Source organism: Rattus norvegicus, chromosome 13 (assembly GCF_036323735.1).
Source record: "Rattus norvegicus strain BN/NHsdMcwi chromosome 13, GRCr8, whole genome shotgun sequence".
Lineage (NCBI taxonomy): Eukaryota > Metazoa > Chordata > Mammalia > Rodentia > Muridae > Rattus > Rattus norvegicus.
In genome coordinates this window covers 80119261-80143474 of record NC_086031.1, presented here as the reverse complement: position 1 = coordinate 80143474, position 24214 = coordinate 80119261, and the positions used below count along the sequence as shown (strand labels likewise).

The following is a 24214-nucleotide window of genomic DNA, read 5'->3' as shown; positions in this document are numbered from 1 at the left end:
AATCGCAGTCCCTCAGGGCCATCTCTTGCCAACTGGGATGATGGCAGCCACAGTGTGTTTGGACACCAGCTCTGAGGCTGCAGCAGAGAGCCAAGAGCTGGTGTTTTGGTATCCTCTAGTGAGAGCAATCCTTGGAGCCAGACCACTGTGGCTGAGTTGCAAAGCGTTTCCCTCCAAAGAGCAGACACGGCTCGCCTGGATTCCACAGAATGCCGCCATGGGAGTGGGACACTCCTAACCCTTCCAATGAAAAGGGACAGAAGGCTAGGCCCAGGGACAGGCTTGTTCCTCAAGAGCATGCACCGGGTAGAAGGCACCTGTGCATCCGGGAAGCTGAAGAGCGAGGGTGGGATTCTGAGGTGCAGCAGGAATTGAACTAACACGGAGACCTCATGATGCCGCCAGAGAGAGGTTTAGAGCAGGAAAGGGGGAAAACTCAAAGGCCTTGGCATTACTCCCCAAGAAGGCTGTGACTCACTTTCCTGAGGGACTGACAGATGGGACCCTCCTTCCCAGGAGATAACTGGGGAGCTCTGCCCTCAGCCACGGGGACTTCCACATCTGACACACAGGGGCTCTGAGTAAAAGGCTCAGACAGTGTTTTGCACAGAGGTTCAGGGTTGTGTCTCCGAAAGAAGAGGAGGAAGGCAGTGGTGGGCATTCCTGGCTTGGACAGCCATGAGTGTGTACCTGGGATAGACCCATATTCTGTCTTGCTCCCCAGTCGCTAAGGTACTAATGTGGCTGACTGACCTACAGGCAGGCCCTCAGAAAAGAGCAATAGCCACTTTTCACTCCCAGCCAAGGACTCAGAACCCATCAGCCCACAAGGCAGCCTTTCCTGAATGAGCCTCAGACCACCAATGGCTTTGGGTTGGCCACGCCAGCCACAACTGGTGTTTTCTGCTCCTCCCACAGCTTGCTAATCCTTTCCAGGACAATCACAAACAATTGGCATAGTAAATCATGGTCACACCGAGGAAGCTTCTTTTTGTTCTATCTACGCTTCCTTTTCTCATCCTCTGCCCTGGTTGTTTTCCTTCTTTCTAAGTTTCAGTGGAATTGAAAGCATCTGTTATGTTCTTCCCAAGAAGATAAGTTATTACAAAATCTGAGCCAATAAAACGGAGCCAAGCACTGAACGTACCTTCTGGCTCGAAAGTCATACTTGGGAACATGAGCTTGTAAATGTAAGGGGTGGGCACTTCCGACGAACAGAGACACAGAGATGGTTCTCCTTCCTGTTCTCAAAAGAAGAGTTACCAGACCTCCCCTATCCAGGGACAGTTCTCCACCAGTCCACTAAGTAAGTCAGTTAGCAGATGTGTGTCATGGGCACACGGACAGGGCATCTTGTCATCTCTGGCCCCGAGTGTTCATAGGCAAAAAGGGTCGTGTCTTTTGCCTTCTTGAGGGTGAAGGTGGAGGATCTCTGTTTCCTGAGAAGAGAAACTAGCAAGGTCTGCCAAGAAGTGAGAGCTTCGGGCTGAAGGAGAAGCACTTGACACCTCCTTCCAAATCCCAGCCATGCTTCCCTTCAGAACAACGGAACCCGCAATGAGCAAGGTGCACTGGGGCCATGCTAGAATCAGGGGGTCGGAGCTCAAGGAAAAGTAGGATGTTTCCAAGTCTCAAAGCATCTCCTCCAGCATACATGCTAATTAAAGTAGAAACAGCCGTGAAGGCAGGAGGCCGACAGACCACACCCGAAGAGAGAAGTCAAGGTAACCCAAGCAATAATAAAATGTGCTGACACTTGGGCCCTGAATCTGATGCGTGAACAGCCTGTCACTGCAGCCACCAGTTCTGCAGTGTTCTTGCCCAAAATATTCCATCCCATTCCGAGCACCAGATATACTCAGGAGCGCTCTACAAAAGGCCTGCCCAAGCCTTTATAGAAGCGTCTGGGTGGGACTGCGGAATAACATCCGTGGGTCTGTAGGGTCTATCTTGTACTGCAGTTATGCAGGTTGATAACACTATGCGAGGCTCCCCCATATTACATTTCCAACTCTTCTAAACCTAAAATTATATGAGAAGGAAAAGCTGAAAAACATCTAACCTCTGATTAGAGCAACTCCTCTGAGTTGCTCAAAGGCCATGTGTGTGTGTGTGTGTGTGTGTGTGTGTGTGTGTGTGTGTGTGTGTTCATTCGAGAGTGTGTATGTCCCACCAGATAGAATATCCCTGAACGCAAGACAATGACACACTGATAGAAGGCTATGGTTTGGCATTGATACATCCCCCTATACACACATCTACATAAAAAGACTACCGGGAACTATGAGAAGAAACCACTAGCCTGGAGGGGAAGCCCAAGGTGACAACAGTTTGGGAGGAGGGACTGGCTAAGAGAACCAGTGAGGTTTGGAAGGAGCATAAAAGGAAGGCAACACAGAAGGAAACTGTTCACCAAAGGAGAGGGCAGCCCAGCCAGCCCGAGGCCCCGATTCCTCTTTCTGCAGTAAAGAAGTGGCTAGTCTCTCCAGACCATGAGGCCCCCATTACAGTTCCAGAAAATTGGCTTCCAAATCCCAGTGACCCCTGCCAATCTCACTCTCCAGGGATGTGTGCCAGGGGCTATTCTGACCTCCTCCTCTGCAAGCTCGGGAGTCACTGTGGGTACCCTGGCGTGGCTATTCACAACGGGAAATCTGTGCCTTGGGCCTTGAGACCGTAGTCTCCCTGACCATGCTATCCTGACAGGCCCTTAGCAACCGGGAAGGGCCCCAGGTGACATGCGTGAGGGTCTTTTTCCGAATTACCTGTGATCCTGTTGGAAATGCTGAAGAGCCTGGAGGTCCTCTGTCGCTGCACAAATGACTCCCGGTAGTAACGGTCCCCAAAGCACATGCCCAGGAGCTCCTTGCGAACAGTCTTGTTCCAGAGTCCGTAGATCAGAGGATGGCAGATAGCACTGGTAAAGGACAGCCACGTGGCCCAAGTCTCCAGGGTTGGCGAGACATAGTTCTTCCCCCAGAGTGCCTCTGAGGTAATGACAACCATGTAGGGGCCCCAGGTGACCATGAAAGCGCCAATGACCACCAGGATGGTGATGAGGGCTTTGCACTGGTTAGCGGAATAGACCACTCCCTGAAGGGCATTCCTCCTACTGCCAGAGGAGGAAGTGGAGGTACTAGAATTCTTCCTCCCACTCCTCTGGGCGTCTTCCTCCACAGTGACCACCGTGCCACAGTGCACCTTTCGGGCCTTGACCCTGGCTACCCGGAAGATGAAACCATAGCAGACTAGCATGATGAGGAAGGGGAACAGGGCACACCAGATCTGCCAGAAAACGGTGTAGCCAGGTTCCCGGTGCCACGCGGCCACACACATCCACTTGAACTCATCGAACTCCACCGATGACCAGCCAAAGAGGGGTGGCAGACAGCCAATGAGAGAGTGAAGCCAGATGTAGACAAGAGCCATCACAGCTCGGTTCCCTGTGATCTTCATGGGGTACACCATTGGGTACAGGACAGCGTAATAGCTGGAAAAGAAGATGGGGAGATGAGAGAGGCATTACACGGAAGCAGGGTGCCCTACTTTCTCCGGCGGGACTCTTGTAACTCTTCCCACTAACCCTTTGTGCCCTGAAGGCTTCTATGAGAGACATATTCACCCTGGCCTCCCCAGACAAGCAGCAGGCTATGCCGTGTCGCAGAGCTGAATGCTAGCAAGGACGTGGTCTGCGTATAGGTCAGCACATCAGGGCCCACTTGCATTTAGGAATTTGGCTAGCCTCTTTGGGAATTATCTTAATCTTTCTATGGCTGTGGTAAACACCAGGATCAACCAATCCAACCTGAGGAGGAAAGGGTTTGTTTGGTTCCCACATCACTGCGTACGTCTGGAAAAAAAAAACAGAGATTGATGGGGCCGTCTCGAAGGTGAACGCAGCTAAACGTGGATAGTATAGTGAAATGCCTGGCTTATGACCGTCATGTATCACGTAACAGTAAGAATCAGGACCAGTGCTCTTGCTTTCGGTACTGATTTTTAAAAAACATTTAGACACGGTCTCTTTATTATGTAGCCCTGGCTGGCCTTGAATTCACAGCAATCCACCTGCCTCTGCCTCCCGAGTGCTGAGGATAAAGGACCGTATCTCCGTGTCCAGCTTCATGAATCTCTAATTGCTGTATTCTTTCCCTCATTCCTCTTCCCTCCCAACCCCGCCCTGTCTCCCTCTGCTTCATGCATCACATGAAGATGGGACTCACCTAGTCAACTTACGGTTTTAATCTACGCTAATATCTAATAACTAAAAAAGGAATCGCACCTGCCAATAAAGCATCTAAAGATGCTAACTTTTCCTTTAATTTGGGGTTTTAGATTATTTTATTTCATGTACATGAATATTTTGTCTGGATGGACGTATGTTCGCCGCGTATGTGCCTGACGCCTGATGAGGTCAGCAAAGGAGGAAAAGGAAGTCAGAAGAGGGAGTCAGAGCCCTGGAACTGGAGCTGCAGACAGTCGTGAGCTCCATGTGGGTACTGGGAATCGAACCTGGGTCCTCTGTAGGACCATCAAGTACTCTTAGCCTCTCTCCAGCCCTACATTTTTTTGATAACAGTTTTGTCATAAAGATCTGGCCAAGCTACTGTGAATCCACCTGGTGTTGATGGGGTAGATGAGTCTTTACTTCAAGACAACCATGTCTTGGTGACTCTCCCTCATCACAAGGAAATCCCTTCGTCACTGACTGACCATGGGGCCAGGCTGTGAGGACAGAGGCTCTAGTGGGTGAGTCTGTCTGCGCCCAACCCTATCACCGGGTTTCTAGCTGTCAGATGCTACGTGCTTGGCATACGCCCTGGCACTTCTATCTTATTTTGTCTTGTCTCTTCCTCTGCATTCTCATGGCACCCATGGCACACTGAAATCGTTTCCATAGTGGAACACTCCAGAGTTATATGATCCCAACCTCACCTCCCCTTCGATATTAATTTTACAGCATATTTCCTACCTCATTCAGCTACGTGTTCCCAGTACAAATGGTCAATAATTGAATAAACAGCCTATCTGCTAAGTAGAGGGGAGCTCCCCACATCCTGCAAACCTGTGCAGTCCTATTTGCTCTTTAGGATGTCACTCAAAATGCCTCTCTATCTAAGCACTCACTGCCCTACCTAGCAGCAGCAGCGACTTCTGTAGCTATCCATAGGTGCTGTTCTGTATTGTTAAGTCTGTGCTGCCAAGATGTCCTCTGGTGGGCAGTTTGGTGTCCGTAGCTTACTCCCCAAGACCATGCCTTGGGCCTTAGAGCAGCCAATAATGCCCCTAACACTGGCACAGGTAAACTGTCCATACACTGTGGTGGTATAGTCTGAGGATCTGTCACTCTCACCTTTGCTTAACTTGACCCCAGATTTAAGGGAGCAGTTTGCATCTTCCTGGAGCTACATGTGCAGTCTGCCACTATGACCCAGTGCAGAGTGCAGCACTGCTCAGGGGACCAACGTTCATCCACACCTAAGCTGCTCAGCCTTGGTCTGCTTCCACAGGGCCCGAACATGGATGTTCAAAAGCCATTAGTTTTTAAAATATAAAGTTTTGACAGTATCTGTTTCCTCTCAACTGCCAACAAACTTCCAAATCCCTTATTCTGTCTTATACATCTCAGTAGGATGCTGGGACACTTGTCTACCTTTGGAAGAGTCTCCTTATCTTTCTCCACTAAGTATCTTGGAAATGTGTTTTACTTTTACTGACAACACAGCAGTTCTGCAAATGGAACAGGGTCATGTGATCGCTACAAAGAGCTGTGTGAAACCACCTAAATCCAGTAATGAGGAATCAGTCATGGCCCATCACAGAGTAGCTCATGACCACTAATAGCACAGAGGTGATGTTCATGATTGCGTGCTAAATGACAAAGCAGAATGTGAATGCCAGCCCATTGTACAAAGGGTACAGTTGGGCTGGGCAGATGGCTCTGTGCTTGCCATTCCTGCAAGGGACACAGGGGTCAGTTTCCAGCAGCTGTGTTGTGTGGATCACAACCGCCTGTAACTCCAGATTCAGAGACACCAACATCCTCTTCTGGCCTCTTTGAGCACCTGCACTTGCACACACATGCACGCATGGCATATGTATGCACAGAATTAAAAATAAAATACAATCTTTTTAAAAAGATGCACTATGGAGCAGCCGGACAGACTGCTCAGTGGTTGGGGACGCTGGCCATTCTTGCAAAGGACCTGGGTTTGGTTTGTGGTGCTCAACTGGTGGTTCACAACTACCCCTAACTCTAGCTTCAGAAGATCCAATGCCTTCTGTTGACCTCGGCAGCCACCATGCACACACATGACGCACATACATACATGGAGGCAAAACATACGTACAAAACAAACAAATCCGAAAAGTAAACATCTAAAAAGTGTACTGCTAGAGAAGATACCCTGAAAACATGCCGTGGCTGTCCCTGGCTGGCTACACTGTGAGTTTTCTTTCATTCTTTTGATTTATGCCGTTTTACTACATGTGGGGAAGCTAATTGGTTTGTTTGACTCATTCATTTGACATTCTCTACAAAGCCATGGGGAAAACAAGAATCCAGCCTTAGAGTTCAGCGTTGCTGTGTTCAGGGCAGCCAGTCCAACCCAAATAACCATGTTCCCAAGAGTCTGGAGGCTTCTGTCAGCCTGTGATGACATCCCTGATTGGCCCCCTCTGAATTGTCCCTAGCGTCCCCCATTAAGATCCTTCCCAACTTCCAGGAAGTCACACAGACCTTGGCTCTATTCTCTGTTTTCAAGAATTCCAGTGCTTGTGGATCACAAGTGAAGCATATGATTGAAAGCTACACCTGCCAGCACAGCACGGAACCCGGGGTGCAGCTGATCAGTGTGGCCACTGGTGGGCACTGGTGTCTGTTCCCTCTGTCCCAGTTATGCCACAGGTGGGATCAACACGGGCTACAAAAGTATGCTGGGCTTCTCCACATATCACTACTCCCTGGGCTGTATACCTTCCCACTGCTCCCCCAACCGGTCCTGAGCCATCTCCACAGAACAAAGGAATAAAGGGAGCTTTTATATGCGCTCCACCAGTCAAGATAGGGCAAAGACCAAAGCAAGACACATCAAGCACATGGCCAAGAGGAATGGCTGAGTCTAAAGATGGGATTCAGTCCCTACTCTGACATTCCACTCTCCTATAAAGTTACCGTCATGCATCACATAACAAAAGGAAACCATTCTGAGCCTGTCACGTGGTGATTTTGTTATGCAGAAGACATTACAGAGGGTTGGTATAAACCTTAGACGTTAGACATTCTGCACACCTGGGCTATGTGGTACGTGCACTCAAACATACAATCTGTCACCCACGGGAACATCACGTGAAGCACTTGACTACACACAACATGTAGACAGATAAAACAAGAAGGGCTCTGGCTAAGGAGCTGAAGAAGAGGCAGAACGCAGTTCACTCACTCATTAAGAGGAGCCTTCTAGTGCCCTTCCCAGGAACAAGTCCATCAGAAGCCAGTAGACCAGAGATCACTTCGGCTCTCTCCAAATCAGATGCAAACTTACCGATCGATGGCAATAACGCCAAGGGTCAGCATGCTGGCCGAGCTGATCAGCAGGTAGAGAAGGGCAGAGAAGTTGCACCAGACCACACCGAAGATCCATTCCCTCCGTATGGAGCTGGTCACCACGAACGGCAGCACCAGCACGGACAACAGGAAGTTGGACAGGGTCAGACTGAAGACGAACTTGTTGCTGAGGGTGAGAAGGTAGGATTTCTTGTACAAGGTGACCACGATGACCAGGTTGCCCAGGCAGACGAGGACAGTGATGATGATGATGGCGATGAACTCGGAGACAGCGCCCCCTTCGCCACCCTCTGCGGCAGTGAGGTTGCTCAGCTCCTTCCTGTAGCTGAGGGAGGAGTTGAGGCTCATGGTCAGTGCGCCTCGGGATGCGGTGAGCAGAGCATGCTGGGACCACTGCAGAAAGAAGGCGAGACCAGAGGTGGGAATGACTCATTCACACTTTATGAAAGAGGGAGTGGAGGCTTAGCAGGGACTGTTATGTACTTCCCATTGGCCGACTTGATGGGAACCTGGACAGTCTTCCCCCATGAAACCTCTACAACTTTTGTGTATGGCTTGCTGACTCTGGAACTGACCGCCAAACCCATCTCACTCCCTGTGGTACCCTGGCTTTGAGATGTCTCCCAAAGGCCCACATGCCAAAGCTTTAGCACTCAGCTGGATGCCATCGAGGGGACCAGGGGAAATTAGTAGGGATGTGAGGCATGATGGGAGATTTTGGTTCTTGGGAGGATCATGGAGTCCTGCCTTTTCCTCTTCCTCTTCTTACTGGTTGCTATGAGTTAAGTAGTTCTCCTTAACCATACATCCACTGTGATGTGCAGCTTGCCACAGGCCCCGAGGAGGCCCCATTTGGACTAAAACCTCCAAAACCCCTGCCCTTAAATTTTTTCTCACGCAGTAGTAGGCATCAAATCCAGTATCCTGCACATACTAGCAAGCATTCTACCACTGAGCTACACAGCCCAAATCTGCACTTTAAAGGAGCAGGCAGAGGGACAGGTGGCTTGTCTTAAGCGTGCTCTGTGGGACATTCTGTAGACTGCTGCTCTTGACCATTGCTCCCTGTGCTGGATTTTCAACTGGCAAAACTATCATCATAAAGGAGCTCACCAGGGCCTCAGGCTGCCTTGAGTTACAGAATCAAAATTCACCCTTCAACCCCATCCCAGATGATTTGTGGACACAACACTTCTGACCATAAGATTATCCTAATAGCAATTCTGAGTTTCTGAGTGAGGTTAATCAATCAAGGTTAACACCCAAGCAGGGTGGTGGCTCTCATTAGGTATGTTGGAGGCAAGGGAGCAAGGAGGGATGGAGACAGGAAGACGCCATCTTGGCCCACACAGACTTCACTACCAGGTGTGGTCCCTGCTCTCAGGAAACTGGCTCAAGATCTTGGCTAAAATTCAAGGTTGAAACATTTTAAGCATAAAACATGTAAACTAATGTTTCTTCAGAACTTTCATCTACTTTAATCTGCCAAAAAATAAAATAAAAAATTCCTACAGATTGCTTTCCCCACCTGCTCTTGTTGTCCATGAACAGAAAACACAGAAAGGGAAGACAGTTTCCTGTGAGACAGACGAGGTCCCTGATGACTAAACCACAGAACAGCAAGATGATCCCAAATCCTTCTAGAGGATCTGCCTGCCACCTCTACCAGGTGCCTCTGCTACAGGGGCAGGAGGTGAAGAAGCAGCTTTCTCTTCACAGAAGTCCTAGAGCCAGCTGGCAAGCTTCCACTGCAGGGACCAACCTCAGCTAGGCTGCCTGGAGCAGCACTAACACAAACTCCTCATTCCAGACATCCCTCCTCCTCTTCTTCCTCCTCCTCCTCCTCTTCTTCTTCCTCCTCCTCTTCTCCCTCCTCCTTTTCTCTCTCTCCCTCCTCCTCTTCCTACTCCTCCTCTTCCTCTCCCTCCCTCCTCCTCTTCTCCCTCCTCCTCTCCCTCCTCCTCCTCTTCCTCCCCTTCCTCCTCCTCTTCCTCTTCCTCCCCTTCCTCCTCCTCTTCTCCCTCCTCCTCTCCCTCCTCCTCTCCCTCCTCTCCCTCCTCTTCCTTCCCTTCCTCCTCCTCCTCTTTTCCCTCCTCCTCTTCTCCCTCCTCCTCTCCCTCCTCTTCTTCCCCTTACTCCTCCTCCTCTCCCTCCTCCTCTTCCTCCTCCTCCTATCCCTCCTTTTCCTTCCCTTCCTCCTCCTCTTTTCCCTCCTCCTCCTCTCCTCTTCCTTTCCCTTCCTCCTCCTCTTCTCCCTCCTCCTCTTCCTCCTCCTCTTCCTCCTCTTCCTCCCCTCCCTCCCTCACCCCTCCTTTTCTTCCTCTTCCTCCCCTCCCTCCTTCACCCCTCTTCTTCCTCCTCCTCTTCTTCCTTTTCCGCTCCAGGTCTCAATCATTAAGTCTCCATTATACCCAGAGCCTTTATTAAGACAGAGCCCCCTTCGCACTGGCTCACAGATGTTTTTACAACCTCCTGATCTGTAATTGAATGTACCATTCTGCATATGGTCCTCTAGCCAATGTCAATTTTCTCCTGCATCAGGACCAGTGGCTTTCCAGTATCCCCTCTAAGAATACATTATCTCGTAGCAATGACATCATCCCATTGGGCTTATGTAAGTGTGTGGTCAACTAAAATGCAGGGTTTGTAGCACAGGAAATGCTGTGAAGGCAGATGTCCCAGCCTTGAGCATAGGGGCCTAATGTTTCTAAAGCTAAGTACAAACATTGTTTCTACTAAAGTTTGCATTGTGCATGGCAGCCCATATCTCTAAGCTACTAAAATATTCTTAATCTTGATCTGGTTATGAAATGTCTTAGTTTCCTAAGTTTTGGGACATGAAAATGCTTTGTGGGTGTGCAGACTACAGGTAAGTATACAGGTAAGGTTCTTTCTGGTTTTCACTTTCCGTTGTCAAATTCTGGATTTTTGTTGTGGCTAAGTAAATTACTAGTTGGCATCTCAGAGCAAAGCCATCACACAAGCATATCATTCTTGAGTCAGTGGCAACTGCTATAACATGACAGTTAAGAAAACATACTAGGTACCAGGCATGGTGGTGAACACCTTAAACCCAGCACTTGGGAGACAGAAGCAGCCAGATCTCTGCTAGTTCAAGACCATCCCGGTCTACAGAATGAATGACAGCCCAGCCAGAGCCTCATAGTGTTGCCTGTCTCAGAAAGAAAATAGAAGTGCACAGATGGAAAAGTAAACAAAAAACACAGAAAACACAAAATATAAAGAGTAACTACAAATGCTACAATATTAGAGAGTTTAAGAAACCAAGGGAGGGGGCTGGAGAGATGGCTCAGCGGTTAAGAGCACTGACTGCTCTTCCAGAGGTCCTGAGTTCAATTCCCAGCAACCACATGGTGGCTCACAACCATCTGTAATGGGATCCGATGCCCTCTTCTGGTGTTATCTGAAGACAGCTACAGTGTGCTCACATACATAAAATAAATAAATATTAAAAAAAAAAAAGAAAGAAACCAAGAGAGATGAAAGCATCAAACAGGAGCTTGTCTTTGATCTGAGCTCACAATTATATGTATTCACATGTTTATACAGCATGGAATAGATAAATAAAGCTAATTAGCATGTTCAACACCTCACATCCTTTTCTTTCCTGGGGGTGGACATTTAAAATCTATTCCGAGCAGTTCTGAAATATACATCGCATTGCTATAATCACCACATTGCATAATAGGCCCCAAAAATGTATTTCTTGCCAAGTGGAGTGGTGCACATTTTTAACCCCAGCACTTGGGAGGCAGAAGCAGGAGGATCTCTGTAAGCATGAGGCTAGCCTGGTCCACAGAGTGAGATCACCTTTAATTTTTTTTCCTTCTGGCTAATTGAACATGGAAGCCTTTAAAGAGGTGACAGATAGGAAGAACATCACAAATGAGTTTGTCCTCAGGCAGAGAGTTTGGTTATGCGTTCCCAGTACCTGGTCAAGCTCCCACTACATGGTGGGTAACTTAGTTGGTGAATGACTTTAATCCTTCGTCAGAGTGGTGATGTAAAGACAGCCTCTGAGAAAACAAAATGGAATGCAAAGTTTTCAGCCCAGGAGATGGATGAGAGAGACCAGGAGAGTCTCTACTGGTGCGGTTAGCAGGCCCACCCTGACTGCAGGATGAGGGGACTGCAGCTGGCGAGGACCCCCTTTAGGACTCCTGGTACAACCCACCCCAGGAGGGAGACTAGGAATGTGGGTCAAAGAGGTGGCCGCCCAGGGAACTCCAAAGTCCTAGTCTACCAGTAGTACAGAGTGGGCAGGCGCAGGCCTAGGCAGATCACGCTACACTGGATCTTTAGAAAACAGGGATTTGGAAGGCCCCAAGTTTGCTGGCTAAAAGCCAGCTCACCCGGGGGCCTGACAAGCCAGGGCCCATTGAACAGAAGCAAATTCCAGTGTGACTCACACGGACTCCCCTGAGTATCCTCTGTTGCCAGGCACAAAGGGACTTCTGAACTCACACACTGCTCTGACCCAACAACCCACTGCTCCTCTAGCACACGGCTGGACAGGGCCATGAGTGGGTGGGTGTTAATGCACGATCAGCAACTGTCCCTCAGAGAGCTAAAGTCCCAGCTACACATCTTTACCTTTAAGGGAGCTGCCCCTCTTTGGGAACTGCCTTTAGTCTTAGCTGCCTTTAGTCGAGTCATCTGTTTCCAAAGACAGTAAACCGTATGAGTCTTAGACAACTGGCTACAGCCTTGAGTCATCTACAGCCAAGCCTTGTCACTCAAGGCAGCAATCAATATCCATTCTTGATTAAAACACAAGGCAGTGCTGGAGAGCACAGATCTGCCGAACTGTACAAACCAGTTTGTGTGATGACTCCCGTTAAACACTCTGAGGCTCGAGCTACAAGGACAGAATTACCACAGTTGCAGCCTCTCTCTTCTGGGTCTGTAAGTTTGGATATTTTGTGATCCTTGCTTCACATTCTTCTCTAGAATCCTAATTGTCACTGCTCATGCTGCCTTTGCGACTCCATTATTGCTGTGAGGACGGCAGTGGCTTAAGAGCTGAGACCACAAAAAGACTTTGACACCGGACTAACCTGGGTAGATGAAACCTAGCCTCTCCACTCTAGTTCCGAGGCTGCAGGTGATTCCACTGACTTCCGTTTCCCTACCTGTTGGGTGACTTTCATATCCCACATAGAGGAACTGTGAGGATGGAATTTGTGTCCAGCCCCTAAAGCAGCATCTGCACAAGCCTGCCTTTGCCACAAGATTTTAACTTCAGTCTACTTTGGAAACCACTTTTCCTTTATTTTCTCAGTGGAGCAAATCCAGCATCATCTCCGGCTCCAAAAGTCAGTCCTTTCTCTAGGGTGATGCTGTTCATAGCGGCTGGTCTAGGGATGGTCACAGAACTCCAGGCTCTGGGCTTTGGCTGAAAGTGTTAGAGGACACATTAGTCAACCTAGCGGCTCTACAGTCTGACAGGACAAGAGCACAGCTTTGTCAAGGCTGGCCACTTTTGACCATACAAGGAAATACAGCCGGGAGTGTGTGGTGTGGTGGGCTGGGAAGAGAAAGGGGCAGATGCAGGTTAGCCCATTCACAGACGCTCATGGAAAAGCCTGTGAGTCTAAAATCTTGGTTTTCTCAGTTACATACTCAAACTGTGCCCACCCCCTACTTATGCTAATTTCCTAAAGTATCTGTCACTTGAAACTCAATCCTGACTAATTTCCTAACACATAATGATCTGCATTCAACATGTCAATATCCTGCCTCTTTGCCAAGTTTACGCCAACTCCTCAGACACCACTCTGCTACCTCAGCTGCCTTCTGGAAACTTCCTTATCCTTTCCTTTTTAGATTCCCGAATTGCTCTTGCACGAAAGTGTAGAAAAGCTGTTCACCTCGAGAGTGGGGTCTCTGTAGGGCCAGAGACCCTACGTCACAGTCCACATGCACCACGAGACAAAGGTAACAACTTCCTATGCTGGTTGGTGTTTTGAGAAAAGAGAACCTTAAACGTCTTCACCAGGCCAGCCTGTGGGAAAGTCTACGGAGCATTTTCTTGATTAATGGTGAGGTGGGAGGGCTGAGCTCACTGGAGGTGGGACCACCATCGGCAGATGATCCTGGATGATCTAAGGAAGCCGGCTGTGCACGCTGTGCAGAGCAAGCCGGTAAGCAATGTGATTCCATGGCCTTCGATTCAGTTCCTGTCTCCAGGTTCCTGCCCTGTTGGAGTTTCTGCCCTGACTTCCCTCAGTGATGGACTATTACTTAATTCATACTGTTTTTATCACAGCGATAGAAACCCTAAAACACCTCCCTTCTTCCCTAACACATCTTATAAACAGGACTGTCAGTGGACAGCCAGAGAACCTGCAAACAATAGGTGTGCACCATAAGGAAGAAGGAGGCAGAACTCCTAATACTTCTCTAACCACTGGACTGGGCAAGACTGGGGCTCTCTGCTCCGGAGTTCAGATGTCCATCTTGGAAGAAAGCTCTTTTCTGATAACCTTGGTTACCCCCTGAGTGAGGCTATGACTCTTTCCTCCTCTCCCTCCTCCTCTTCATCTCCCTAGAGCTAGTCTCTCCCTCTAAGATGGTACCTCCTCCTTCATTTCCCCTCCACACATCCTACAAGTCATTTCAGAAAGCACTGACCGGCTTGAAAAGCTAGGAAGGTCACAGATGCCTTCGTATAAGGAAATGAAATACAAACAGATAAACATTTGAGATGCCCAGATATGTCCTCCCCGCAGGTGAAAATATTCCAAAGCATCACCTCAAACAGCTTCTTTACATCAATCACGGTGGGGGTGGGGGGGTGGAGTCAGGGAGAAGGTTCTAATAACCACCTTGTCTGTACTTCAGATAACTGAGAGGAGGAGTGTGAACCCCCACTCCAATCCCACCCACAAACAGGGCCACACAGCTCGACAGGAGCCAGAGAGGGATTTTGCAGGGTCCCCAGTCTTTACATCTATGTGAGTAAAGGGCTCTCGCCTGGGTCTCCGTCATGCTTTGCCAGTCACATAAAGAAGGTGTGCAGATATCGAGCACAGGAAAAGGGCCTCAGTCACACTGGGGACGATGTGCACCCCACTGGCCTTCCTAGAGTTGGCCACAGTGTTCAGGGCTTTGCTTTGCTCCCTAACTGCGACCCACAAAGCTGGTCATGTGCTTGTTCAGAACCTCTTGACGTGTGAACAAGGTCTGTGCTCTGATCTGTTTGGAAAAGCTACATCAAGGGAAGGAAAAGAAAGAAGCCGGGGCCCCACATGACCTTCTGGTCGCTGGGCAGAAACACTGCCAGCCCCTTCTCGGCATCCTTCAGCGCTGCAGCCACAAGTCTGTGGTTTAGGCTTCTTCGTGAGCCTCTGCCACTGCGACCCTGTCCTCAAAAGCATGAGGACAATATCTATCCAGATTGATGCTCTTGACTGTTATTTAACCTGTCTGGGCATCCGTTTCCATCTGTAAAATAGAGGCAAAGGGATTGCCTGTTCCAGAGCTTGTCAATGAGTCAATATTTGTACAGTTCCTAAAATAGTGCCTGGGTGCCTGTAGGTACCCATTAAAGAAAACAGGAAATGGGCCGAGAAAGGTTACCTTTAAGCTAAGTAAGCTTAGCTCTCCAGCCTGGTGTTGTGGCTGCGACTGATCTTTAACCCATCCACTCACCGTAACACAGGAGGTTCTACACGGTCTAGCCTTGCTTCATTTAGTACATCTCACCCACCTACCCACCACTATCCAGACCCAGCCTTCTCCAGCAGCTGGGCTACACTGGGCTACACACTGCCTACCTTCAGTCTACTTTTGTTACCTTACAGCTACTTGGAATCTTCTCCCTGTTTGTGGGATGAATGAATGAATAAAGAATTCTAATAACTTCATTGAATGAAAAGAAACTAATAAATGGGAGAGGACTGAAGGCTTTGAATATGAAAAATACATGAATTCCTGACACTGGTTTTGACAGAGTGCCAAAGATAAGCACTTGTGCCCTCCTCTCCCTCTCTCCCTCTCTCCCTCTCCCTCTTCCTCCTTCTCCCCCCCTCTCACTTTCACACACACACACACACACACACACACACACACACAGAGAGAGAGAGAGAGAGAGAGAAAGAGAAATTAGATTTCCTGAAAATATTTAAACCATATACATCCAAATCCAAAGATGTTCACTTTTTACTCAATAGAATAAAAAGTCTTCCGACAGAAGTGGAGAGAAGTATGTCTCTAATAGGAGATTGATATTTGGAATACCTAAGTTACTGGAAACTCCAATGACAAAAATACAGACAACCCAGCTGGAAAACAGGCAAAAGACTTGAATGGTTTCCGCACAGAAAGCAGCAGCCACCAACAGACGCTGAGCGTCACCCATAAGTCAGAGCAACACAGAGAGATCTGTCCATTCGTTAACAAAATGAAGACACAAAACAGAAAGCAAGTGCTGGCGATGATGAGAAAACTGTATCTCTCTAGGCATGGTGACACCCACCATTAATCCTAGCCCTGGGAAGGCAAAAGCCCGGACATCTCTATGAGTTCAAAGCCAGACTGGTCTATATATGGGGTCCCAGACAATCTAGGGTCACACAATGAAACTCTGTCTCAAATAACAGCAACCATGATGACCACAATGAGTACAACAATAATGAATTTTTAAAAATAAAAACGGGGGGGCTGGAGAGGTGGCACATCGGTTAAGAGCACTGACTGCTCTTCCAAAGGATCTGAGTTCAATTCCCAGCAACCACATGGTGGCTCACAACCATCTGTAATGGGATCTGACGCCCTCTTCTTGTGTGTCTGACATATGGTGTACTCACATAAAATAAATAAATCTTTAAAAAAAAAGTGCCTTGCAGACTACTGAAAAGGGGTATGAAATGTAGCATCACTGTGGAAAACGGTTCCTGGGAGACTTAGTGTAGAGAGTTACGGTCCAGTCCAGCAATCCCACAGTTGGGCACATATGCAAAAGAACGGAAAGTAAGACCTGCAAGACAGATCCATAGGTAACCACATTTGTATCACAAATCCGCAACCTGGGCTCTCTTCCTGGAACCCACTTTAAGGCGGAAGGAGAAAACAGAGCCCACAAGGTTGTCCTCTGAGCTCCACATGTAAGCCATGGTGCACATTACTAACAATGACGCTAAGAAGAACTGAAAAATGTCTCTAAGACATTTCACAACAGCCTTTGTAGACAGTCATGTCCACAACGGCTTTACTCACAACAGCTAAGACACAGCAGTGACCCAGATGCCCACTGACCCATTACTGGGTAAGTAAAATAATCTGTGTTGGAGCCGGAGAGAGAGCGAGTGAGCACAACAGTTCCTCTCCCAGAAGTCCTAAGTTCAATTCCCAGCAACCTCTTCTGGCATGTGAGTATACATACGAATAAAGCACTCATATATATGAATAAATAATATATAATATATAGAATAAATAAAGGAATCTTTTAAAAAACAGTGCACGTTACAATATTTTATTCAGGATCAAAATGAGGAAGGATGTTCTAACATTTGCTACAGCACAGAGGAAGCCGAGGACACGCTAAGGCAGGCCAGTTGTGGTTATTCTGTGATTACATTTATATGATGTAGGCAGAGGAATCGGAATCATGAAGACAGATAGTCTGGTAGGGTGATATGGCGGAGACTGAAAATTCAAGGCCAGCATGGGCTACAAGAAAGACACTGTCTCTTTAAAAAAGAAAAGAAAAGAAAAGAAAATCACGAAGACAATGCAGAAAGGCAGTTGCCAGTATCCGGGAAGACAGGGAGGGGCATCAGTTATCGTTCAATGGGTGCAGGCTTCACTTTTGCAAGATGTTGAGTTCTACAGGGACGATGGTAATTGCTGCATGATATTATGACCACCACAGGACTGTACTGTACGCTTAGAAACGATCAGGATGGTAAATTTTACGCCATGTCCATTTGTATATTTCACCCCAATAAAAATTTAAGGATCTGTTCATCTTCACCTTAACTTTGCTGTCCCACAGAATGAGGAGAGTCATTAAAAATAATAATAATAATAATAATAATAATAATAATAATAATAATAAAGGAAGCGTGGGACTGGTGGATGGTTCTGTAGTTCAGAGTGGCTGACTTAGCGAACCCCAAGTTTGGTTCCCAACATCCGTGTTGTATATTAAAAATACACAAATTCGTGACATGGGGTTGGACAAGGATACCATAGGCCACAATGAGAGAGAAAGCCAGAGATACGCGCTTGTGTGCTCCCTCCTCCCCACCCCATAAGTCCAGCTCCAGGGATCTGACACCTTCTCAGTGACCTTGAGTCTCTGAAGGAAATCATGAAGCGACTTGACCCCCAGAGGCTGGGTGAGGAACAAAGTAAAGCAAAACTCAACATGAGGTTGGGACTCTGTTTGCTGTTTCTGCTGTGTCTGGTTGGAAAGTCTGAGGAACACTCAGTCCAGGGCAAAGCTAGAGTCTCAGAAACAAATCATGGAGCTTTTAAAAGGGCAACTGGCCTTTCTCCCAGGACTGGCTAACGACAGTCAAGGCTGCCTTCAGATTGCCCGGGATCACCAGTTAGCATCATCCCCAGGAAAGACTGTCTCGGCCTCCCTCAGACCCACAAACAGGCGGTGGGAGGGATGTAAGGAGGACAACTCATTCTGGAGAGTCCTGAGGAAGAGCTTCAGGGAAAGGCAAGGCTATGCCATCCAATGACAGAGAAAGTCTTCACTAGAGTGACACTCCAAGTTGCCCACCAGGCAAGCATCCTTCTCCTACTGGAAACTCCAACCTGGACCACGTGGTTCCTCTGAGTGGAAAAAGGGTGAGGTGAGGCTTTCCCATGAGGCCCAGCTCAGCCCCCAGAACTAGAACACCAGCAAAGTCCACAGACAAAATGAGGTCAGACCAGGTCAGAACTGTCTAAGGCATTCCAAGTCTACCTGACGCCATAACCACAGTGGCCCTGAGGAGTCAACAGGCAGCTGGACCAAGATCTGCTTAAAAGCCCCAACATGGATGGAGAGACACCAATGACATCCCCACAGGCTGCAGACTCCTGCATCCACTCAACGGCTGGCCACCAACCATCTCAAGTCTCCTGTCACAGGTACTGAAAGCCTAGCATGTCCCAAACCACCTGTGACTCCCACGGTCTTCACTATCTCACACAGGGCACCCCCTCCTTCCAGGTGACCCCCTCTTCCCATTCTCTCAGATCCTAAACCCCCATTTTAGAACCTGGCTCCACATCTGGAATGTATTGAAATCCCTGGAGCTCAGCACACAGCTCTAGGCTGTGTGTGTTTGGTTTGAGGGCTGGGGACACGGTCTAGTCAATAAAGTACTCAACGGGGCAAGCATTAGGACCAGTGTTTAATGTCTAGAACCCATACTTCAAAAGCTGGTATAAAGGTGCCTCTCTGTAACCGTAGCACAGGCTGTGTGGGGACAGGAAAATCTCCAGAACTCACTGATCGGGAAGTAACAGGTTCAGTGAGAGACACTGTCTCAAAACATAAGGTGGAGGGCCTGTGAGATAACTCAGCAGGTAAAGGCACTTGTCACCGAGTCTGACAACCTGAATTTGATTTCCCTGTCCTACCTGGTAGAAAAGATAATCCACACACAAATAATAAATTATAGTTTAAAAGATACTCTTTTTTAAAAAAAGATTAATTTACTTATGTATATTGGCTGTGTTGTCTACATGTACGTTTGCACACCAGAAGGGGGTATCAGGTTTCATGGAACTACAGTTATTAGTTGTGAGCTGCTGGGAATTGAACTCAGGACCTCTGGAAGTGTAGTCAGTGCTCTTAACCTCTGAGTCATCTCTCCATCCCAAGATACCTAAGATGATGATGATGATGATGGTGGTGATGGTGATGGTGATGATGATGGTGGTGGTGGTGGTGGTGGTGATGATGATGATGGTGATGATGGTGGTGGTGGTGGTGGTGGTGATGATGGTGGTGATGATGATGGTGGTGGTGGTGGTGGTGGTAGTGGTGGTGGTAATGATGATGGTGGTGATGGTGATGGTGATGATGGTGATGGTGATGATGATAATGGTGTGGAGCATAATTGAAGAAGACTCCAGATGTTGACCTCTGGCCTCCATTCACTGATTTAGGGATGACTTCCATTCCTTTCCCTTTCTCCCAAAAGAAACTCAAACCCAATGTTTAAAGGAGAGTCCTTCCTTGAGTCTATGGCTGGAAGTCCCACACAACGCAGAAAGCTTGAGACAGCGAAGTCCCCGAATGAGCTGTGAAGTCACTGCGCCTGGCCACGGCTAGATAACCTTCTCAGTTAAGTCCCTGTAGAAAAGTGTCCTTGCTGAGAAAAGTCACCGTCAAGGGTGGGAAGAGAGATGCCCGGGAAGGTGGACTGCTTTGTGGCTGTTACAGAACAATCCAACAGCCGGCAAGAACAGGTACCATGGGGTAGCCATTCGCTCTCCCATCTCCTTTCCATCCACCCTTGTCTGACTATCCTCAACCCCTAATGCGAGCCCCCAGAACCCTACCTGGCTCACCCTTTCCATGGTAAACCTAAACGTAGGAGAATATAACGTTTGAGAAGGGCAGCACCGGTAACAATTTCTAAAACTGCACTTAAAGACCAGCTTACCCTTTGGGATGCCCCAACCTGGACGGCTGAGTTTTCTGAACTAGTAAGATGTCATTAGTAGCATGTTAACTCCTTCTAGTAAGCTTTTTGGCAAAATACATGAAAATTCATCGTACTTTTACGTAAGTTTTATTTTGTCTTATACGTATGGATCTCTGGTCTGCATGTATGTCGGTGTACAACATGTGACCTAATGCCAGAGTACTCCAGAATCAGGTGTCTGATTCCCCTGGAAATGCAGTTATAGACAGATGTGAGCTGCTATGTGGGTGCTGGGAATTGAACCCAAGTCCTCTAGAAGAGCACCCAGAGCTCTTAGCCACTGAGCCATCGTCCAGTTCCTTTCCCCTGTACATAAATCCCCTCGATATTAAAACAGAGACATAAATCCCCTCCACACGTGGGCCTTAGAAATCAATTCTATACTGTCGTTTGCTTTTGAGACCTCCAAGAGGGTTGCTAGCTTCTCAATCGATCAGCCAGTGGGGTTGACAGTGGGCCCTTGTCACATGATCTGAACCTGTATTTGCCATGACACTGAAGAAGGTCCTACTGTGTCCTTGAACACCGACCGTGCCAGTGAGTGTCCGTTGTCAAATCGACACAGCCAGAATCACCAGGGAAGAAGGAACCTCCGTTGAGTTTTATCAGATTGGTTATTTGCTTCTATTGGATTATATTTTGATTATTGCTCATATGAGATTGGCCCCAGGACCAGGTCTGTGAGAGACTGTCTTGATTGATGGTTGATGTGGAAGCATCCATCCCGCCGTGAGCTGCACCATCCCTGGGAAGGAGGGCCTAGACTATATAAGAAAGTTAGCTGGGTGTGAGTGGGTGAATGAGCCAGGGAGAGAGAGAGAGAGAGAGAGAGAGAGAGAGAGAGAGAGAGAGAGAGAGAGAGCACGACAGCAAGCAGTGCTCCTATACGATTCCTCTCCTGACTCCCGGCAATGCTGTCATGTGATATGCTTGATCCTTGTGATGTGAAAGTACAAGCAAATAACTCCATCCTCCCCAAGGTGCTTCTGGTGATGGTATCTGTTACAGCAACAGAAAAGCAAACCAGAACACCTACAGGGACACAGTGACATGCACGGTCTTTCCTACACTTTCAATTTGCTCTACAAACCTTTAGCTGTCCATTTCCCTATATTCAACCGGCAGCTCCCCTGATGATTTAGTGAGTTCACCCGGGAAGGCTTGACACAAAAGTCCGTGGGATGCATTCTGTCTGGGAAGAGCCACTTCCTCCAGGTCTCCCAGGTGAGCCGGTTCTCCCGGGCAGGTCCATGATAAACAGCGGGGGTTCAGGTTAACAGTGGTACCATCCAGGCATACAGGGTCCTTGAGAGAGCTGGGAATCTGGCTTTAATAATTTGCAAGCTATATGTGGGAAATTGCTGGATTTAAAAGCAAAGACACTGAGCCCCATTTCATCCACTGGAAAGGTAGGCTCAATGACATCGACTTGTCACTGGGCTGTTGGAAAAAGCTGAGTTTCCTGCAGAGACCATAGGGGTCTGTGCAGAAGGTCTAAACAGGCCTCTGTGAAGAAAATGTCTCTGTTCCCACGCTGCCCTTCATTTATTTTATGTAAACTATCCTACCCCTCAGTCTCTAAATGGATCATTTGGTGTCAGTACCCGAGAGGGGTCCTCCCAACCAAATACATCCCAAGTACTGTCTGAGGACCAAATAAAGGATATTACAGTAAATGTCTCTGAGGTCAGGAAAATTCAAATGCATTTTCACATAGTAATTAATTCACAGTAGCTTTTTGTTCTTGGGCGTGTCCTCTAGTTGAAGAGATAATAAAAGGGCAAGAGAAGATTCTTGAGGGCTGGGAAGCCACTCCTCTGCCCGAGGCCATGAGCCTCCTTAGCACTAACTACCACACATTTGAATACTCAAGGCCTGACTAACACTTGAGCTAATCTCTGAAGAATCCTTTCTGGAACATTCTACCCCATGCTTATCACTATCACAGTTCCTTGTGATAGACAGTTTCCCTGTTTGTTTTAGTTTTCTTCTTGGCTAAATGGACCATTACATAGTGCAAGATCTAAAGTTTGCCGTTACTGTTCCCTTCCAGGCTGCTAACAAATGTTTCCCAGGTTGCCTTTCAGGAGATAAACATTGTATATCCTCCCTATACAGTTCCTTATGGATTGGATATGAAGTATCTCCCTAACGAGCTCCTGCTTGAAGACATGGCTGCCAAAGCAATGTTGAGACACATGGCTTACCAAAGTAACTGGATCCCACATAAAGGCATGGCCTAACCCGTGGATAAATTCACTGGTGAGCTCAGAACTCAATGGACTGTTGTAAAACTGTGGAAATGGTGGTGGGAGAGGGAGCCTGATTAGAAGTGTACCACTGGGAGGTTTGTCTTTCAGAGTCCCTACTTCCTCTTCCTGCTTCCCAGCTACCTAGAGATAAACAGCTCTGCGCTCTGCAATATGTTCACTGCTCTCCCCCTCACTGCTCCCCCCTGCTCACTGCTCCCCTCTCTTCTCACTGCCCCCTTCTCACTGCCCCCCTCTTCTCACTGCCCCCCTTCTCACTGCCCCCTTCTCACTGCCCCCCTCTTCTCACTGCCCCCTTCTCGCTGCCCCCCTCTCTTCTCACTGCCCCCTCTCTTCTCACTGCCCCCCTTCTCACTGCTCCCCCCTCTTCTCACTGCTCCCCTCTCTTCTCACTGCCCCCCTTCTCACTGCCCCCTTCTCACTGCCCCCTCTTCTCACTGCCCCCCTTCTCACTGCCCCCCTCTTCTCACTGCCCCCCTCTTCTCACTGCCCCCTTCTCACTGCCCCCCTTCTCACTGCCCCCCTTCTCACTGCCCCCCTCTTCTCACTGCTCCCCTCTCTTCTCACTGCCCCCCTTCTCACTGCCCCCCTCTCTTCTCACTGCCCCCTCTTCTCACTGCTCCCCTCTCTTCTTACTGCCCCCCTTCTCACTGCCCCCCTCTTCTCACTGCTCCCCTCTCTTCTCACTGCCCCCCTTCTCACTGCCCCCCTCTTCTCACTGCTCCCCCTCTCTGTTCACTGCTCCCCTCTCTGCTCTCAGAAACAGTGGGCCAGCATTTGGTATATTGGACCTCCTAAGCCATGAGCAAATCAGGTCCTCCTTGCTTAAGCTGTTTCTCTCAGGGGAGAAACTCTTATCACAGTGACAGAACGCTACCCCACACTAAATCCATTTAGACCTGGTAATCATTAGAAGAACCTGGTCTTTGAAATCCTTACCAAACCCAGGACTGGGCTCTGGTGATGGTGGCTTTTAGCCTCTCAACATCTCTGTGAGGAGAGAGAGAGAATTAACTTACTTTGTGTGATTGTCAAGGGAAGAGAGACTATGTGAGGAAATGGGAAACACAGTTGCTAGAGTGGCTGTCGAGGCAAACTCTGAAGTGCCTATGTATAAAGTCAGCCGTGGAAGAGGCAATCCCTTGCGTTTCAAATGTAATTAAAGCCAGTTGGCTACTTAGCTGGACCAAATGGATGGACCGCAGGAGGAGGCGAAGAGAAAACTTCCCAGGCTCCATTAGAGATTCAAGGCCCCAAGATTGACCCTAAGTGTGGAAGAGTACTTCCTCCCAGTGGGGAACTGCCTTAGTCTCGGAAACCATTCATTTACCTGCCCCGAGGAAGTCTGGGCCACAGGCACTTTTAAATTCATCTTTACTCATGCTTATGGGCGCCCATGTCCCCTGCCTCCTCTATCTCACAAGCCCTTCCCTTCGAGCCCTCTGTGGAAGCAGAAAACCTCACGTGGTGTTGGTGAAGAGAACCAGGACTCGTGGGGAAGAGGGCGGGCTAAGTCACAGGTAACTGTCCAGCTCAACCCTGACTCCTAGGAGAGGTGACTTTGCACCCTCTGCAGGGGACACCCGGAACTGCCAGGGAGTTGTCACACCGGGGGATGGCACTTAACCTTTGGTAGTTAACTTCTCCCTAGAAACCAGACTCACATCCACCCACCCATGCTCTCTCCCACATGCCAC

General features: G+C 48.5%; 1 protein-coding gene across 3 annotated transcripts in view; it reads right to left on the bottom strand.

Annotated features, from left to right (window-relative positions):
* Positions 1–24214, bottom strand: part of Gpr161 (G protein-coupled receptor 161) — a 45247-nt gene that overhangs the window by 13043 nt on the left and 7990 nt on the right. For 2 of the 3 annotated variants that reach the window (XM_063272753.1, XM_017598995.3), the window contains 2 exons: positions 7545–7960; positions 2766–3490 (listed from right to left, as the gene is read on the bottom strand). In XM_063272753.1, the coding sequence (XP_063128823.1) occupies positions 2766–3490; positions 7545–7915 (1096 nt within the window). In that variant the 5' untranslated portion in view covers positions 7916–7960. Of the gene's footprint in view, positions 1–2765; positions 3491–7544; positions 7961–11519; positions 11605–24214 lie in introns of all 3 variants that reach the window. The other variant, XM_063272754.1, reaches the window with a different exon arrangement.